Source organism: Danio aesculapii, chromosome 20, assembly GCF_903798145.1.
Source record: "Danio aesculapii chromosome 20, fDanAes4.1, whole genome shotgun sequence".
NCBI lineage: Eukaryota > Metazoa > Chordata > Actinopteri > Cypriniformes > Danionidae > Danio > Danio aesculapii.
Window position 1 is genome coordinate 45,209,683 of NC_079454.1, and position 21,575 is coordinate 45,231,257.

Consider the following 21,575-nt stretch of genomic DNA (forward strand, 5'->3'; position numbering starts at 1 on the left):
TTATTTCAGCTAGAATAAAAGCAGGTTAAATTCTTTTTAAAAGACTCTTTTTTTCAAGAGTAAATAACAACAGAATTGTCTCTATTGGTGTCATGGTGATGCCTCACAGCATGATCGCCTCACAGCATGATCAAGGTTTTCTTCTGGGTGCTCCGGTTTTCCCCATAGTCTAAAGACATGCGCTATTGGTGCTATATGTATAGAATAAGCTAAATTGGCTGTAGTGTATGTGTGTGAATGCAAGGGTGTATGGGTGTTCCCCAGTGTTGGGTTGTGACTGGAAGGGCATCCACTGAATAAAACATATGCTGAATAAGTAGGCGATTCATTTCGCTGTGGTGACCCCTGATTAATAAAGCGACTAAGCCAAAAAGAAAATGAATGAATGAATGAATTGTCTCTATAAAGTGCTGGTATTTGAGCTGTCTCAAAAGAAAGCAATGTATAAAAGTGTTTTAATATGAATAAAAAAACCCATAAGTATTACAGAAACAATAAATGCATCTTCATTCATTATTAAAAAAATGGCACTCACCATGGCATAAGTCGGCCGATCTTTGTCCATTTGCTCTTAGTAATGAAGAATCCCACGATAGGGTCGGTCACTGCACCCCAGGCCTTACCAACAAACAACACCATGGAAGCCTGGAATGGGTTAATCTGTTTACAGAAGAAAATAGAATATATTTGTATTGGTGAAACAGACAATTCAATGTTAAAATTGAAGGTTGCAAAATGTTTTATTTACCAGCAATAGCATAGAAGAACTATTTTAGGTAACTTTCAGAAACCATTTCTTAAAAGAACCATTTAAAAATATATATACTATGAGGAACATTCTAATAATATACATTAAAAAACAATTTCCACAATAAAAACATGTTCAGAGAACATCAATGCAATTAAAGAAACTTTTAAGGCATAGTTCACCCAAAACTGAAGATTTACTCACTATTTACTCACCCTAAAGGGGTTCCAAACCTTTATGACCTTCTTTCTTCTGTTGAACACAAAAGAAGATATTTTGAAGAATGTTTGAAACCGGTAACCATTGACTTCCATAGTAGGAAAAACAAACACTATAAAAGTCAATGGTTCCAGGTTTCCATGTTTTATTATTTACAGATTACAGGTTTTATTCAAAATATCTTCTTTTGTGTTCAACATAAGAAAGAAACTCATAGCTCATGGTTCCAAGGTTTGGAAGAAGTAAAGAGTGAGTAAATGATGACAGAATTAAAAAGTCTTGTGTGAACTATCCCTTTAAATGAACAGCATCACTAATCAGAATAAAGCTATTTCTGGCTTCTCTTTCACTTACTCCTATAATTAGTAGGGTGTTATTCTGTGATAAATGTGCTCTATTACCATCATGAGTTATTATGGTTTAATATTTAATTATAATATGCAGAGATGGGGCGACACGGGGGCTCAGTGGTTAGCACTGTTGCCTCACAGCAAGATGGCCGCTAGTTTGAGTCCCGGCAGGGTAATTTGGCATTTCTGTGTGAAGTTTGCATGTTCTCCCCGTGTTGGCGTGGGTTTCCTCTGGGTGCTGCGGTTTCCCCCACAGTCCAAAGACATGCGCTATAAGGGAATTGAATAAACTAAATTGGCCGTAGTGTATGTGTGTGAATGAGAGTGTATGGGTGTTTCCCAGTATTGGGTTGCAGCTGAAAGGGCATCCCCTGTGTAAAAGATATGGTGGATAAGTTGGAGGTTCATTTTGCTGTGGTGACCCCTGATGAAAGGGCATCCCCTGTGTAAAACATATGCTGGATATGTTGGCGGTTCATTCCGCTGTGGTGACCCCTGATGAAAGGCCATCCCCTGTGTAAAACATATGCTGGATAAGTAGGCGGTTCATTCCGCTGTGGTGACCCCTGATGAAAGGCCATCCCCTGTGTAAAACATATGCTGGATAAGTAGGCGGTTCATTCCTCTGTGGTGACCCCTGATGAATAAAGGGACTAAGCTGAAGGAAAATAAATTAATTAATATGCAGAGATCTCACCTGTGCAATGTCGAGCAGATATATCTGGAGGAAAAATGCTGTTGCGCTTCCTGCGACCTGATTGGGTGCTCCTCCAATGGCGAAACATAGTTTACTGCACACCGAGAGCTTTTGATCTAGAAGAGTCTGGAAAGAAATAATAAGATGCAACTATCACAAACACTAAATAATGTGTTAATTATTTGTCTCATATCATGTTTTCAATATTCAATATTAATGCTGAAGTGTCCTAACCATAACCCTAACACTTTTATTTAAACATATTGATGTTTTATTCAAACACAGAACTATATTGTTTTTAAAGGTACAGTTCACCCAAAAATGAAGGTTTACAATTTTTTTTTACTCCAAATATGTTTGATTTTTACACAAAACAACATAAGATATTTTGAAGAATGTTCGAAACTGGTAGTCATTGACTACTTCCATAGTATAAAAACAAATACTATCTATGTCAATGGTTACAGGTTTCCAACATTTTTCCAAATAACTTATTTTGTGTTCAACAGAAGTAAGAAAAAAGGTGTGAGGTGATTCTGTAGGGCAGTGAATCATGCATAAAATGTAATAAACAAATTGCACGCATAGATACATGCAATAAAGCAAAGATAGAAGTTAAAAAACCATGCATTTCTTTATTGTTTTGTATATTTAAGTGTTAAAATTACACTGCAATGTCAAATCAGCATTGCAGATCTATGCGATGTGATGTGACTATTGCGGATGCACACATTGCAAAATCGATGCTGAAACAATATATTGTCCAGCCTTACTTTACATGTGTACAAAAAACATTAATTCATTAATTTTCCTTCAGCTTAGTCTCTATTTCAGTGGTCACCGCAGCGGAATGAACCGCCAACTATTCCAGCATTTGTTTTACGCAGTGGATGCCCTTCCAGCCACAACTCAGTATACTAGGAAACACCCATAGACACTCATTCACACACAAATTCATACACTACAGCCAATTTAGCTTATTCAATTCACTTATACCACATGTCTTTAAGTGCACTACTGACTAAACATTGTCTATTTATATCTCTAAAGAAATCTCACTGGTATACGTCTCAAATAATGTGCTATTAATGAAATTACAGGCTTTCCTTTTTTTCATTTTCAGTTTCTTCCACTCCTTCATCTTGGTTAGTTGCAGTCAGTGATCGGTTGATTATTTAGTGGTGTCAGAGCGTCCGCATGTGGAGTTGGTTTATTGAGGTTTTGGGTGATAACACAGTTTCTCTTTCTCCAGCATGTGGGTGGGAGAGTTTGAGTGGTCTTCAGTGCGAGACCCTTCAAAACCACCGCTTATATTTAATCCAGATGTTTCCAGTGCAGTGAGTGACGGGGGATTGATCACAGAGAAAACCCTTTAAATAAAGGCTCTTCAAAGCTGCTTCTTAAGTTTGTACACATCATTAAAATGAAATCAAATATAGATCTAATTTAGATCAAATATAGATCTAATGGCTGATGAAATTACAATTTTATTTTACTCAAAATAGAGTACAATATTTGTAGACATTTTGTTTAATTTCTTGAGACAATATGACCTTCATTAAAAGAAAAATATGGGACCTTCAAAATATAAATATTTAATCCAAAGAAAAACAAATGAAAACTTACATCGTTTACATTTTATTTGATTTAAGTTGATTTCCAATTTTCGGGTTTATTTAAAATTTTTTAGAGGATTGAGCTTCATTTATTTATTTGTTTTTTAGGGGTTTTTCACCTTTATTGTGATAGGACATTTACAGACATGAAAGTATGGGGAGCAGAGATAGGGGAAGGGTCAGGAAAGGACCTTGAGCCGGGAATTGAGCTCGGATCGCCGCGAGCACGTTGGTGCTATGTGTCGACACACTAACCACTAGGCTATTGGCGCCGACCAGATTTCTGGTTTATGTTAAGTGGCAAAAAGTGTTAGTTAATTAAAGTGATTTCAGTGTTAGTTAATTAAAATAACCCTTATTTATGTGGATATTTTTTTTTAAATGTTTTTTTTTTTTTGTAATAATTTTTTTTATTGTGACATTTTAACTTTTTTCTATATTTCATAGATGTGTTCACAAGATTTTGTTAATTACATTAAAATAAATAAATTGAAAAATGTAAATAAAATTGTACAAAATTAAGTGAGTTTATGTTTAACACAAGAAAAAATATATGCCAGTAGGGTTAAAAAAAGAATATTTCTTTACCCCACTCGAAGATTTATTTTTCTTATTTTTAGCATAAACATATTTCATATATATATATATATATTCAGTTTATTCAACAGTGCTGTCTGGTTCTTGAATCTGATTGGCTGATAACTGTGTGATACTTTGCAAGTAACAGCACTTGTCCAGCCTCTTCACTCTTCACCCTTGTGTATTACTCCGCCTACATACAGCAACAAGCAGAGGACACCCTACAGTTGACAAATATTGCTGCTATTGGACAACATAATTTACTTTTGAGGCTTTTAGGTGAGAATGTAGTTGTTTGGATTGCAACTATGCAGTTTATTTATAAGGATAGTGCCTATTTTAAATATTTATAATTTCTTTGAGACAGCCATTAGCCTGTCTTTGAGCAGATCAAAGATGGTTGACATTGTCCATCCACCAGATGGCGACAGAGACCATATAATAAGCCATTACTTAAAAACATTTTACTTAAAAAAATTTGGAAACTTGTTGCTTTTAAAACGATTAGTTGACCACTTAAAAAGGCAAGTAAACCTGTTACATTTCAAGAGTTCCCACTTAGATATGCTTGGCGTATAAAGCTGGTTTGGCATGCTGTCCCGGGAGAGAACCCTGAGCTCGGAGATCTTTGAGCCCAGGGCTCCCGCCCGGTCGATAAGCATATCAGGGGATCCGAGATCAGGTAGGTCTCGAGAGCTCCCCCTTTTTGAAAAGGGAGGAAAGGAGGAGAGATGGGGTGGAAGGGGGGATTCTTCCAAACGAAGATAAAACATTAGGGAGAAAATTATCCATTTATAGTAAACTAGGATCGCTCTGATTGGATTGTTACTGATTACAGATGAGTGGCCAGACGTGCTCAATCATATCACGTGCTCCTCTCGAAATTTGGTTTATGAAACTTCACTTAAAGCAATTAGTTGACCTTACTTAAAAAAGATGAGTAAACTTGTTGCTTTTGAAGTGATTAGTTGACTTTACTTAAAAAAGGTGAGTAAACGTGTTGCTTTTAAAGTGATTAGTTGACTCTACTTGAACAAAGTGAGTAAACCTGTTGCTTTAAAGTGATTAGTTGACTCTACTTGAACAAAGTGAGTAAACCTGTTGCTTTAAAGTGATTAGTTGATTTTACTTCAAAAGTTATGTAAACTTGTTGCTTTTAAAACTATTAGTTGACTTTACTTAAAAAGGTAAGTAAACCTGTTACTTTTAAAGCGATTAGTTGACCTTACTTAAAAAGGTGAGTGAACTTGTTGCTTTTAAAGTGATTAATTGACTCTACTTGAACAAAGTGAGTAAACCTGTTGTTTTTAAAGTGGTTAGTTGACTTTACTTTAAAAAATTTGTAAACTTGTTGCTTTTAAAACGATTAGTTGACTTTACTTAAAAAGGTAAGTAAGCATGTTACTTTTAAAGCGATTAGTTGACCTTACTTAAAAAGAAAGTAAACCCGATACTTTTAAAGCGATTAGTTGACTTTACTTAAAAAAAGTTAGTAAACTTGTTGTTTTTAAAGTGATTAGTTGACTTTACTTGAACAAAGTGAGTAAACTTGTTGCTTTTAAAGCGATTAGTTGACTTTACTTGAACAAAGTGAGTAAACCTGTTGCTTTTAAAGCGATTAGTTGACCTTACCTAAAAAGAAAGTAAACCCGATACTTTAAAAGCGATTAGTTGACTTTACTTAAAAAAAGTGAGTAAACTTGTTGCTTTTAAAGCGATTAGTTGACTTTACTTGAACAAAGTGAGTAAACCTGTTGCTTTTAAAGCGATTAGTTGACTATAGTTACAAAGGTGAGTAAACTTGTTGCCTTTAAAGCGATTAGTTGACTTTACTTCAAAAAGTGAGTAAACCTGTTGCTTTTAAGTCGATTAGTTGACTTTGTGAGTAAACTGGTAACTTTTACAGCGATTAGTTGACTATTCTGAAAAAAGTGAGTAAACCCATTGCTTTTAAAGTGGTTTGTTGACTTCACTTGAAAAATTAAGTAAATCCATTGATTTTAAAGAGATTAGTTGACTTTATTTGAAAAAAGTAAATCTGTTGCTTTTAAGTTGATTAGTTGACTTCACATTTTTAAAAAATTGAGTAAACTTGTGACTTTTAAAATGATAAGTTTACTTAAAAAAGTGAGTAAACCTGTTGCCTTAAAATGATTAAGTAAATTGAACTATGTGCATAATTATAAAAATTAAGTTAACTTAAAAGTTCCAATTTACAATTCACTCTAGATTTTTAAGGTAAACTACTAATCGTTTTTTATTGTGAAGTTGATTTAAGAATATTTAAAAAATTGTACTGCAAATGAAGACAAAAAATACAGAGGAAACCATTTCTTGCAGTCTGTTATATCGTACTGTTAAAGAAAACGTGATCATTTTTAGTGTTACTATTAATTTAACAGTGAAGCCACATCACTAAACCGCAGTACCATTCAACCGCACCCATCAATGAACAAAGAAATGACATAAAGTGTTTCACACATTAAAAAAGCGCACTCGCTCTTCAGAAAGCTCTGTGGATCAGGCAGAGTAAATATGTGTGTTTTGAGGCAGTGTATGTGTGTGTGTGTAGAAAACGCAGGGAGATCCTTTAACACATAAAAGAGTCGTCTAACCGCCGCTCTGAGCCATATATTTACCAGTGATGGTGGAGACACTCAGACAGACGTTTGGTGCTGAAAATACGGTCGAAACTAAAACGGTTGTGAACTCATTCATCCGCTCAATCAAAGCCGACCATTTCCCTCGCACAAAACAACCACACGGGGCAAAAAAACCTTCAAAACACGCTGTAATTACTGCTTCATGATGATAAAAAAGATGAAGGACTTCTGAAATCAGAGTTCAGGAGGTTGAGGTGTAATTATTCGGGTATCTCTGGAAAAGATTGGAGAGTGTAGGCAGGTCTGTTTAATCTAAATAAACACTTTTATTTGAACAGCAATTATTCCTCTAAAGAAGGAAAAAAAGTAGGGCCGTAAGAGGATTTGATGGCACTGAAGTGTGAAATGAATGAAGAAGATTGTGTGCTTAAGTCTACAAGCTGATAGTAATTCTGGTTTATGTGCTAAGCGCACTATTACTATTGAACAAATCTGGCTCTGAAGATTCTGCTTTTTATACAAAAAACTTGACATATTAGTTTTGTTGTATTGTTTTCTGGTAAATAAATAAACAAATTTAGTTGCAAAATATTAAAAACTAATTTTATTATTTTAAATATTGTCAAATATGTTTTCTTAAAAAAAATAAATATCTAACTTGTTTTTGCACTTGTTTGAAAACTTGCACTAACATGATTTTGAACTCACCAGGCTGCACATATTTTATTAAAAACACAGTGAAATCAATCATTTGGATTTTTCTATGTGAATATTTTAAAATACAATTTGTTTCTGTAATAGTAAAGTCAAATGTTCATCATTATTACTTAAATATATATATTTAAAAATATATTTAATTAATAATGTCGAAAACAGTTGCTATATTTAGCTTTATATAAAATATTCCATATTCTTCTCAAAATTAATAAAAATAAAAGATAAATAAAAATTTAAAGAATTTAACAACATAAACGTACTGTCACTTTTGTTAAATTGTTTAATGCTTTAGTTTAACACGTGGCACAATCGTCTCCCAGCAAGAAGGTCGCTGGTTCGAGTCCCGACTGGGTCAGTTGGCATTTCTGTGTGCAGTTTGCATGTCCTCCTGTGTTGGTGTGGGTTTACTCTGGGTGCTGTGGTTTCCAACACAGTCCAAATACATGTGGTATAGGTGAATTGAATAAGCTAAATTGTACGTAGTGTATTAGTGTGAATGCAAGAGTGTGTATTGGTGTTTCCTAATGTTGGGTTGCGGCTGGAAGGGCATCCACTGCTTAAAACAGATGCTGGATAAGTTGATGGTTCATTCTGGTGGCCCCTTATTAATAATTAAGCTGAAAAGAAAATGATTGAATGAATGACTGAATGAATGAATGAATGAATGAATCCAAACATTAGGTAAGTAATAAACATTGAAAACCGAAAAACACCTGTGGCGTCTTTTAACTTGGGGTGCTCCTCAATAAGCTATTCAGAAGTAGTCAGTGCACTGATCAGTGAGTCTCAATCACAACATTTTTCTAGTGCACTGAAATCATAATTTCCCCATATTTCTCCCACAATACAACATGAAAATTAGGGTGCATCCATGCTCACTATGTTCCCTTTACTAAACATAATGACAAACAATAAACATTTTTTAAACAAACTATTATTTATTTATGTTTAAAGTCTATGTGAAATTATTCATTCATTTTCTTTTCGGCTTAGTGCCTTTATTAATCTGGGGTTGCCACAGAGGAATGAACTGCCAACTTATCCAGCATATGTTTTACACAGTTGATGCCCTTCCAGCTGCAACCCATCACTGGGAAACACCCAGTCATACACATCAATCATACACTCAATCATACACATACACTATGAACAATTTAGGTTACCCACTTCACCTATAACGCATTTCTTTGGACTTGTGGTGGAAACTGGAGCACCCGGAGAAAACCCATGCGAACATGGGGAGAACATGCAAACTCCACACAGAAACGCCAACTGACCCAACCAAGGCTCGAACCAGCGGCCTTCTTGTTGTAAGGTGATCGTGCTACCCACTGCGCCACTGTGTCACTCTATGCAAAATCAAACTGTACCAATTTTTTTTGCTAGCGCACATTGTTATTCATTAGGTGCACAATTTATTGGTACAAATTAATCCACTGAAGATTTTTTATAATGTACTTTTGTTTGTCTGTAATGTAAAAAGTACAAAATTATGTAAAAAATTATGTGTATTGACATTGCACAATATGGATGCTCTCATGTCACCATCAGTGTCCTAATACGTAGTGAAGTCCTTAGTGCCCTTACCAGTGCTTGAATTCATGTTTAAACCTGCTGATTCACGACCTCAGAGGCTAGGGAGCTGATTGGGACACACCCTTAGAATGATAGACAACCACTAAGAAAACACCCTAGCAACCACAAAACAATACCCCAGGCAACCATCCACAAAACTTCAGCATCACAGATCCCTCGACTTCTCACAGAGTTTATTTGTGTTGCTGTTATCATGATGGACACAAACAGGAAGTCATTGAGCTGAGACTCGAAAATACTTCTGACTTCCTCACAGATCCAAAACAGCAAAATCATGATAGCAGCATTCAAGTGTGGGAATTCAAAACTGTCAACATGTCATTTCACTCTTGAAATACTCACTTATTTATTTTCAGTTTATATGTTAACTTTTTGGGAGGCACGGTAGCTCAGTGGTTAGCACTGTCGCCTCAAGAAGGTTGCTGGTTCGAGTCCCGGCTGGACCAGTTGGCATTTCTGTTTGGAGTTTGCATGTCCTTTCCATGTTCGCGTGGGTTTCCTCTGGGTGCTCCGGTTTCCCCCACAGTCCAAAGACATGAGCTATAGGTGAATTGGGTAAACAAATTGGTCGTAGTGTGTGTGTGTGAGTGTTTCCCAGTACAGGGTTGCAGCTGGAAGGGCATCCGCTGTGTAAAACATATGCTGGAATAGTTGGTGGTTCATTCCGCAGTGGTGACCCCTGACAAATAAGGGACTAAGCTGAAGGAAAATTAATGAATGAATGTTTACTTTTTTCTCTTCAATTGCTTATTTTGCTGAATTGTTTTTTTTTTTATACCTTAAAGGTCACGTGAAGTGCTTTGAAATGTGCATTTGTATTTAATGTTTGACATTATCTCAACTGAAACATGAAGAGAGGATGGGACATAGTATAGCTCCTCCCCTTTTTATAAAACAGCCAATAGCGTTTTGCTTTATCACCGCTCTGCCAGTGAGAGTGGTTGAGCTCAAGTGCATCAAATGAGAAGTGCCTTGAAGGGGGTGGGACATGTCAGATATTAGAGAGCATTTGATTGGTTATGATTTGGTGATTTGGAGGTGACGTGACAAAAAATCATTGACCCTTTTAGGTGGAAGTGACCACCTACAAGCTTTACGTGTTTATATCGGTTTTATATTATCTAAAAGCTAATTTTGTCACTGTTTTGGAGCACACAGGCTTACAGATATCTTAAATACTAACAATACTGATAATAACATCTAAAAAACTTTATTTTAATTTCATGTAGCCTTTAAGAGCCAAGCTTTAAACAGGAAAATTATCTAAACTGTTTGGTCATTTTTTGAACGAGATGCTAATGGTCTAATCCGATTCAATTATCTATGCTAAGCGAAGCTAAGAGTGCTCCCACCAGACCCGGAGATTGGCTAATTGGATTCAAAAATGGTAAAACTCATCTGTTTAACTCTAGGGGAATTTTCTAAAAAAAAAAAAAAATACTAATAATAAATGGAGTGCTCCTTTAAGAACAACTAGGATTTGATTTAAGGATCAAAATACTCAGTCTGCGGCACAGTGGCTCAATGGTTAGCACTGTCCTCTCACAGCAGGAAGGTCGCTGGTTCGAGTCCCGACTGGACCAGTTGGCATTTCTGTGTAGAGTTTGCATGTTCTCCCTGTGTTGGGGGGCTCCAGTTACCCCCACAGTCCAAAGACATGTGCTACAGGTGAATTGGATTAACTAAATTGGCCATAGTGTATGAGTGCATGTGTAAATGCGAGAGTGTATAAATGTTTCCCAGTAATGGGTTGCGGCTGGAAGGGCATCCGCTGCGTAAAACATATGCTGGAATAGTTGGCGGTTCATTTTGCTGTGGCGACCCCTGATAAATAAGGCACTAAGACGAAGGAAAATGAAAAAATGAATGAAAATGGCGTCTGGTGTCTTAAAAGTTAGCCATTTTTAAACTATTCTTCAAACCACTGTGTTTTAGTTTAATTTGTAATTATTTACAATATTGTCAAATTTGGCATGATCGTTTATTCATTTACATATTTAAAGAAGTATAGGTCAGAATAAATAGAATGCTTCATTTTTTCATGAACAAAATCTGTTACTCTGAATGATGATGGGATATTATTTCAGCCATATTTTGACATACCACAGAGATTATGCAATGCATTAAAAATGACACTTTTTTGCATTTAATATGCTATATATATACAGATTAATAATGCATTTGATTGTGACATTACACTGCAAAAATGTTTTTCTTACTTAAAAATTCGTCAAAATGTTACAATTAAGTGAGTTTTTCCTTTTTAAAGCAAAATAGGGGTAAAATAGTCTTGTTTTTCCTTTTGACGTTATTTTTCTTATCCCATTGGCAGATAAATTTGCTTGATTGAAAGAAAAACTGACTTAATTGTTACATATTATTTCTTAAAATTAGACAGTATTTTTTGCTTGTCTAGAAAATGCTTCTTGATTTAAGAATTGTTGGATATTTGGACTAGAATCTAAGTAAAAAAAGCATTTTTTTGCAGCGTATTGCCTTAATAATTAAATGGATAGTTCACCCAAAATGGTCATTTACTCACACTCAAGTGGTTATACTTGTCTAATATCTTTCTTCTGTTGAACACAAAACAAGATATTTTGAAGAATGTTGTAAAAAAAGAGCTATTGACATCCATAGTAGAAACAACTATAGATTCATTCAATTTCAACATTCTTCAGTATGTGTTCAACAGAAAAAATAAATTCAATCAGGTTTGGAGCAAGTGGAAGATGAATAAATGGAGACAAAGCTTTTATTTTGGAGTGAATGATCTCTTTAAGTACATATTTCGTGTCTCAATACACAATGCAAATATAACGTTTATTTCTGGTTTTGTGCTGAAATGTGACCCATTATGACTCTGTGGTTTCCGTAAGCTGTTTGTGCTTAGCCTACATCCTCACAGTTTTCTGCTCTAAGCTGATTTTCACAGTATATGTTTGCGTGAGGATGAATCTGGATGACATAATGACGGGTTTAAAGCTTCATGTCCAGCGGGATTTTAAAAAAAGCATTTTATCATTACACTTGCAAGGTCAAATTCTCTCTGGATTTCACCTGAACCGGTCGGAACGCCATTGCTTTTATGCAGCGAGAGTGCGAAAACCAACATCAAGCTCTCCAAAACCCAGACTGGCAAGTGTGGAAATAATTTTTTCATGATAGCTGAGGCACATATTCTCTGATGGTGTCTCAGTATTCAGGCCACACGAAACAAGACAGTCACATTTACCACAGTAATACATCTGGAAGTGTGATTAATTAAAAAACTATGGAACAAGATAAATGCCTAAAGTTTTTTTTTTTTTTAAACAACATCTGGTTGAATAGTCATGAAAAAAATAATGCAAAGTGCTTGCATTTTAATGATTTGAATAGCCAGGGTTTTCTATTTTTAGCTCCTGAAATTTTACATAGCTGTTATTTAAGCTGTGAATTTGTAAACTAAAAATATTTCACATACATTTTCATACTTCCCAGCAGACACACAACGTCAGACATTAATATTAGGTTAGATTTAGGTTGCCAGCATCTAAGGACAATGTTATTTTGACGTTCAATTCATGATGTTATTTTAGGTTGTGTTGGAAAGTGACTGAAATCCAACTTCGAGTCAACATCTTAAATCAACATCATATTGACATCAAATACTGATATTTATTCCTAGGGTGTGGCAACCAAAATCCAACGTCAGATAGACATCATAGTGGTAATGTCCACACAAAGTCAAGCTGTAACATCATTAGATGTTGATGTTTGGTTGTTTTTAGTTTGCGTAGTTTGGAAAGTAAACAAAATGCAATGTCTGTCTGACGTTAGACATTGACGTGGGCCTGATGTTGGGTTCTGACGTCAACCCATTTTTCACTTCCAAACAAAATGCAACATCCCACGATGTTGGGGTACAATGTCAATCTGACACCATGTTGACTCCAGTGCCTGCTGGGTTAAATTCAATACTTCATGTTCACCCTCCAGGATTCACTTCCAAAATATCCAGTTCTGTTTAACAATACAATGTATAATATTCAAAAGGCAATTTTTAGTTCATTTCATTTCAGTTCAAAAAATTGCTTCCATAAATTCAGCGATTAAAATTCGACATTACAATCGGGAACTGCAGGAAAAGCAATAGAGTGTAGAATAATAATCCCAAGATGCTGTTTCACCAGAAGGTTGAGATGGACCAATTCTTGAATTTTAGACCAGTAAATATACAGGAAAAAAGCTAATAAAAGCACAAAAAAGCATTTAGTTTTAACATTAATGTCTAAGCCTTTTATATTTGCCCTAATGCATTCTGGAAGGTGAAGTATGTTCCATAGAAAATGCAAACAAGATTGAGCAAAGCTGTAATTCTCATGCACATCTTGTCAGGGAAGCACGGGTGTGTGATAAGTAGTTAATGTCCTCTGAAGCTCAAAAGCTTCGAAACAATTGAATCAACAAAATTCGAAGCAGTCAATACAGCACATGCTACCACACCTGGTGGTCAAAAAATGTAAATGCAACAAAAACTCAGGCAAAACATGCATTTGAATTGACTTTAAAAACATTGCGAACTTTAAATTGAAAGTGTGAACTATAAATCCACTTAGCTTATCATTCATTAATTCATTAATTCATTTTCCTTCTATTTAGTCCCTTATTTATCAAAGGTCGACACTGCGGAATAAACCGTCAACTACTGCCCTTTCAGCCGCAAAAAACACCCATACACCCTATCATTCACACACATACACTACAGCCAATTTAGTTTATTCAATTCACCTATAGCGCATGTCTTGTTCTGTGAGGTAACCCGGAGGAAACCCATGCCAACATGGGGAGAACATGCAAACTCCACACAGAAATGCCAACTGGCCCAGCTGGGACTCGAACCTGCAACTTTTTTTTTTGTGAGGCGACAGTTCTAACTACTGAGCCACCGCGCTGCCACTTAGCTTATTATCTCATATATTAAGTGTCTGCATAATATGCATTCTTTTATACAACGCATCGTTATTCTATGAAGGATGCACACTATTAGAAATAAAGCTACAAAAGCTTTCCCTGGGGCGGTAACTTTCAAAAATAACACTTTTGTCATTTTTAGGTATTAATATTCACACTTGATGTGGACCCACAGGTACAAATGTGTCTCTTCTGAAAAGGTTCTGACAGGTTTTGTACATTTATTATACATTTATGCTAAAGTTTACATTGATGGGTACACAAATGTCCTATCAAACTATTAAGAAATGCAAAACTGCCAGCCAATCATACCATGGCTGTTTACATCCGAGTCTACAATCAACTATGCTTATTCAAACAGTGTGCTTTGATGAAAAGATACATTACAGGACAGAAAATAGCACATTACTTATAAATTCTGATGTAAAAGTCTATAAGATAATACTATAAGATTGAAAATAAGAGTTCAAAATCCAAAGCAACTCTCAAAATGTTAAAAGTAATAGTTGAAAGCAGTACAGTGATGGTAATACCATAGCACTAATACTCATTCTACTATACAAGCTAGTTCAAATAATATACACTGAAAAAACATTACAATGGACAATGTCTGGTAAACAAATATAGAGTTTTGCAGTTTGTAATTTACATAATAATTATTAATATATATATATATATATATATATATATATATATATATATATATATATATATATATATATATATATATATATATATATATAATATATATATATATATATATATATATAAATATATATATATATATATATATATATATATATATATATATATATATATATATATATATATATATATATATTAGAAATTTACAGTCAATCGATCAATAAATTTACAACATCTGTTAATCAAAACCACTCATTTTATTACAGTCATTTTATGTCAGGACATTATCCAATTAATCAAAATTTTTCTTACAGTATATCTTTAAGACCAAAAAAATAAGATATCAGCATGCTGATATGTCCACAAACCCGCAGTAGAACTAAATTCCCTACAATTTCCACTTTAAACCTTTAACCTTCCTCTATAAGAGTCTCCATCTATCCTTTCCGTGAGAACAAGAGCTCCATTAGTGTGTTTTCCATACATTATTGACACACAACCACCATTTTCCCCTCGACCAGAAGGTCAGCGCAGAAGAACAACACGGCACTGACATTATTTCACTTGACAGATCATCTCTGCCATTTTCAACCAAGAAAAAAAGCTTCCAAATATCATACTGTCTTTTTACATCTAAAACAAACACGCAAGCAACATCTCCGAAAAACATCTGCATGCAAACAAATTGTTATAATCACAGCTTTCATTTATGTCTATTTCCGACCCAGCTGATAATACACTGGAGCCTGTGGCATGTGAAAGGAATTCAGACATGATTTTTTACTGGCGCAATTGGTTAAACTCAAAATGTACTGAACTGATAAGTGCAGTTTGTGTCTTTACGACACTATGTACTTGTGGGTTCTACTGTCTGTCTGTCAGTGCTACGCCTAAACAGCCTTCGGGCATGTGTGATGGTGAAGCATCCATGAAATAAGCATTCCTCGTGCTCATTAAAACATGCCATTCCACATACTTTCATAACGTACAGATGCAGAAATAATCAGACCAGTATCATAACAAAACAAAAATACATGCGCATTGGCACCTGTTCCCCCCTACTGAGTGTGTTTACTGATTCCACATTGCACAAAAAACAAATCTGCAGCTTTTTCTGTTCTAACCTGATCCCAAATATGAGTGCAACCTTATCTAGGTAGTGCAGTGTATTATTTAGATACATTTCAGCTGCATATATGTGTACTAACAACTGTGCAACAGTGCTACAGAAATTAAGGTGATCTGAGCAATGTGTTAAAATGGGTGATTGTTTATGTTTTATTTATATTATTAAATGCATGCACATGCTGTAAACACTGTAAAAATGCAATCAGATAGCTTATTCTTCTCTAACCTGACACCAATAACGAGTACAACCCAATTAAGTTAGCATAATATACATTTAAGGTGCATATTTGCATACTAACAATGCATACTTAACAAAATTAAAGGCATGGACATACTGGAAACTATGTAAAAATGCAATGATATAGCTATTTCTACTCCAATCTGACACCAATAACGAGTCCAACCCAATTTAGCTGGTATTAGAAACATTTAAGTTGCATATATGCATACTAACAATGCATACTTAACAAAATTAAATGCATGGACATACTGTAAACACTGTAAAAATGCAATCATATAGTTATTTCTACTCCAGTCTTGCACCACCAACAAGTACAACCCTATTTAGTTAGTATTAGATACATTTAAGGTGCATATTTGCATACTAACAATGCATACTTAACTTCATTAAATGCATGCACATACTGTAAACACTGTAAAAATGCAATGATATAGCTATTTCTACTCTAACCTGACACCAATAATGAGTACAACTGAATTTAGTTAGTATTAGACACATTATAGGTGCAATATGCATACTAATAAAGCATACGTAACTAAAATAATGCATGAACATGATGTAAACACTGTAAAAACGCAATCATATAGCTATTTTCTACTCATATCTGACATCAATAACAAGTACAACCCAATTAAGTTAGTATGAGACACATTGTAGGTGCATATAGTGCATACTAACCATGCATAGTTAACTAAATTAAATGCATGCACATACTGTAAATACTGTAAACACTGTAAAAATGCAACCATATAGCAATTTCTACTCCAATCTGACACCAATAATGAGTAAAACCCAATTTAATTAGTATTAGATACATTGTAGGTGCATGTATGCATACTAACAATGCATACTTAACTAAATTAAATGCTTGCACATGCTGTAAACACTGCAATCATATAGCTATTTCTACTCTTTTATTGCTACTCAGTGTGGGTAGTGCATTATAATATTGTACCTATGATCTAGATGCATATACACACTAGCAATAAATGCATTAACATAAACATTGAATAAAGAAAATAGCAGAAACGATCATCACATTGCCTTACCTGTGGCGGGACCTTAGTGAAAGCAGGTTCAGGGTGCTTCATCATGAGTTTATCCCCTGATGTGACCCGGGCTTTTTCACCCTTGGCCATGGCAGCCAGTACAGAGACGGCAGATAAACTCTCGGGCTTCTCAGAGCGCGTTACAGCTGTGTTCATTCACATACTGCAGAAGCAGAGAATGGGCAGAGTTACACAGATGTACAGGCCACATGCACAGCACAGATCCTTCCCAGCTGTCACTCACAAACATCAGCCAATCAGATGCGACCTCAATCTACAGTATGTACTAAAACAAAATAAGCCTAAACCTGATGTAGTTGTCATATTGGCACTAAAATTAGTTCTGTTGAACAAAATCGAACATTATTTAAATGTGATCTCAGTTTCCAAAAGAAAAGTCACGATGAGTGTTAGAATTTGCTAAGCATTTGGATTTTTAATGTTTAATTCTTTTAAATCTTCTATTCTTTCTTAAATTAAAGCAAAGTAGCTATAAAATGCTGTTATATTATTCCTTCTGTTGAGTTATTTATTTATTTATTTATTTTGTCTTTTATTTTAATTGTTGTGTTAATTATTATGTTCTTTCTAATATGGTTATTTTTTTGTCCTTGAACCCAGTAGTGCTGTTAAATAATTAATCAGATACAAAAAAATGCATTTACGTAATGATTGTGTGTGTGCTTTATATTTTAATTACGTATATTTAAATATATTCTTGTATATATGTATGTACATGTATAGAAAATGTTTAATTATATATAAATATCATGATATAACATAAAATATATACATATTAATACACATTTACATGTTTTACAACTACATACGTGTGTGTGTGCATTTATATATGCATAATATACGTACACAGTACTACACGAACAGATATTATTATGTAAATACACACTTTTATTTTGTCAGCGATTGGTCACAATCGATCGTCTATCAGCACTAGTTCTCGGCAGTAGAAAAACAATACATATTTCACACCAAAACACTAAATAAAAGGCTAAGAGAGTTTAATTATGTGTGTGTGCTGAATATACAGTGACAAAAACAACCAACAGTCACATTGCTGTCAGCAGGTTACATCTAACATACCTTACAATTAATGATTTGCGTGCATTTTTTTGTGCACGTGACATCATAGATAGATAGATAGATAGATAGATAGATAGATAGATAGATAGATAGATAGATAGATAGATAGATAGATAGATAGATAGATAGATAGATAGATAGATAGATAGATAGATAGATAGATAGATAGATAGATAGATAGATAGATAGACAAACAGAGACTGACCTGAGGGATGCGGTGAGGCGCGCAGCTGCTGCAGCGGTGATGAACTGCGGGTTCATTCCATCACACACACAGTCAGTCACTGCAGCAACAGTAGCGCGTTCAATAGGAGAAATGCAAACAAACTGTGCGCCCCCTGCAGGACAGCACAGCAAACACACAGGATAAACTGAATAGATAAATAAATGAAGCAGCCAGAATTTAAATAAAAATATAATCATATTTTCATAATAAAAATAATAATGCAGCGATAAATTAAATACAAATAGTTATAATATTTTATAATATTAATGATAATAATAATAACAACAAAGCCACAAGAAATTAAAAAATATATATATTTTATTAATGATAATAATAAAGCAGCAAGAAAAAAAATATTTAGTGATTTGCAAAGCTACAGTACTGTTCAAAGTTTTAGGCACTGGTGTAAAAATGCTGTAAAAAGAGGATGCTTGTTTATGTATCAGTTAACTTATATTAATTAAATCAAATCTACATTTGGTATGACTACACTTTGCATTCAAAACACTTAGTACACTTACAGTTAGTTTTACAGATAGCTTTGCAGGTTTTTTGAAGCATCTTAGAGATGTTGCCAAAGTTATTCTGGATTGAGTTTGTCTCAGTTTGTTCTGTTTCTTCATGTCATTCCAGACATACTGGATGATGATCACATCAGTTCTCTGTGTAGAGCACAGGTTGTTGTCAGACTACTTGTGCAGGCAATAATCTCACTGTATAATTACAATCAATGACAAAAATAATGTTTGGAAACATAAAATGATATGTTAAACTGACTTGCTAGAGAAAAATATAGAAAAACCCACTTAAACCTTTTTTGTGTGTGAAAATACTAGTGGCCTTAGACTTTTGCACAATACTGTATATGTATTACATATATTTTTTCTTCTGGAGAAAGTCTAATTTTTTTATTTCAGCTAGAATAAAAGCAGTTTTTAAATCTTATTTAATACCATTTTAAGGTCAATACTATAAGCCTCTTTATGCAATTTTTTTTTGGATGGTCTACAGAACAAAACATCGTTATACAATGACCTGCCTAATTACCCTAACTTGCCTAATTAACCTAGTCAATCCTTTAAATTGCACTAAGCTGAATACTAGTATCTTGAAAATATCATGTACTGTCATCATGGCAAAGATAAAAGAAATCAGTTATTAGAAATGAGTTATTAAAACTATTGTGTTTAGAAATGTGCAGACAAAAATCTTTCCGTTAAACAAAAATTGGAGAAAAAAATATACAGGGGGGCTAATAATTCCGACTTCAACTGTAGGCTCATGACCAAATTTTGTATTAATTTGTGCATTAACAGCTCAGAGACTCTCTGTTAAACTTACTAATAAAAATCACATCAGGTCTGAAAAGAAAGATCTGGCTAAAACAACAAAAACAAAGTCACATTAACTTCAGAAATTCCTGACATTCAACCCAAAGGCCAGGAAATCATTCATATGGTTGGCATTAAACATAAAGATAGTCCCAACATTCTGTGCAACCATAAACAATATGTGGAAATGAGGAGGAAGATTCTGAGGTTAATATGAAACAGCAGTCAGGTTTATATTATACTGTAATAAAGATTGACCAAAGTTATAGACCAAAGTGTATTGCTGAATGACAATGAATTAACTTAAAGTGGTCGGCAATAGTAATTCACAGGGTTCCCTCACTTTCACCAACACCAAATTGAAGGACTTTTTAAAATCACTAATAATTTTAAATTGAGCACACTTCCTGACAAAAGTCTTGTCGTCGATTCCAGTTGTAAGAGCAATAAATAATGACTTGACTTCTAGTTGATCATTTGGAAAAGTGGCAAAAGGTAAATTTTTCTGAAGAATCATCTGTTGAACTGCATCTCAATCATCACAAATACTGCAGAAGACCTATTGGAACTCGCATGGACCCAAGATTCTCACAGAAATCAGTCAAGTTTGGTGAAGGAAAAATCATGGTTTGGGGTTACATTCAGCAGGGGCATGCGAGAGATCTGCAGAGTGGATGGCAACATCAACAGCCTGAGGTATCAAGACATTTGTGCTGCCCATTACATTATAAACCACAGGTGAGGGCAAATTCTTCAGCTGGATAGCGCTCCTTCTCATACTTCAGCCTCCACATCAAAGTTCCTAAAAGCAAAGAAGGTCAAGGTGCTCCAGGATTGGCCAGCCCAGTCACCAGACATGAACATGTCTAGGGTAAGATGAAGGAGGAGACACTGAAGATGAATCCAAAGAATTTTGATGAACTGGGAGTCCTGCAAGAATGCTTTCTTTGTCATTCCAGATGACTTTATTAAGAAGTTGTTTGAGTCATTGCAGAGATGTATGGATGCAGTCCTCCAAACTCATGGGAGTCATACACAATATTCATTCTTTTTCCAATGTACCAGGACTTTATATTCTATACTGTACATTATTTCTGTCAAGTGACAAGACTTTTGTCTAAGCAAAGTCAGACCTTACTGTCCTAATTAAATCATTCAAAATCAAGGCATGATCATATTTTGATCATATAAGCTACTTCTGATACTAAATGATCAACTAGAAGTCAAGTTAATATTTGCTGTTACTAAAACTTGGATAGGTGACAAGACTTTTGTCAGGTAGTGTATATAGTGCCATGAAAGTCCTTCCTGTTCTTAACATTTCACTTACACTTAATATTTACATTCAATTGTCATAAAATGTTAATGATGATGTTTTGAAGGTGTCATTTTCAAAAATGTTGACTATTTTAAACAGTGTTCAAAGAACTTTAATACAATTAGTTGAATTCATTCATGCATTTATTTTCTTCTTGGCTTAGTCCCTTTATTAATCTGGGGTCGCCACAGCGGAATGAACTGCCAACTTATCCAATATATGTTTTACGTAGCGGATGCCCTTCCAGCTGCAACCCATCATCGGGAAACACACGCACAATTAGTTGAATTCAATACTAAAATTCAAATGCAGTTTCTGGACTACTGATAAAATGAATTATTTGTCTTGAATAAGATGTAAATGTAAGATTTATTCAGTTACTGAAAGCAGCACAGTACAGCTGTTGAAATAACACTAGCACATCAAGCACATGTTTGTTTTTATGTACTTCCCAG

At 34.5% G+C, this 21,575-nt stretch overlaps 1 protein-coding gene across 1 annotated transcript in view; it reads right to left on the reverse strand.

Moving 5' to 3' along the window:
• Positions 1 to 17,340, reverse strand: part of mfsd2b (MFSD2 lysolipid transporter B, sphingolipid) — a 50,658-nt gene extending 33,318 nt beyond the window's left edge. Inside the window, exons 1-3 of the mRNA XM_056481587.1 lie at positions 17,145 to 17,340; positions 2,015 to 2,140; positions 536 to 660 (exon numbers count right to left, since the gene is read on the reverse strand). Coding sequence (XP_056337562.1) covers positions 536 to 660; positions 2,015 to 2,140; positions 17,145 to 17,300 — 407 coding nt within the window. The 5' untranslated portion in view covers positions 17,301 to 17,340. The remainder of the gene's footprint in view (positions 1 to 535; positions 661 to 2,014; positions 2,141 to 17,144) is intronic.
• Positions 17,341 to 21,575: the final 4,235 nt, after the last annotated feature.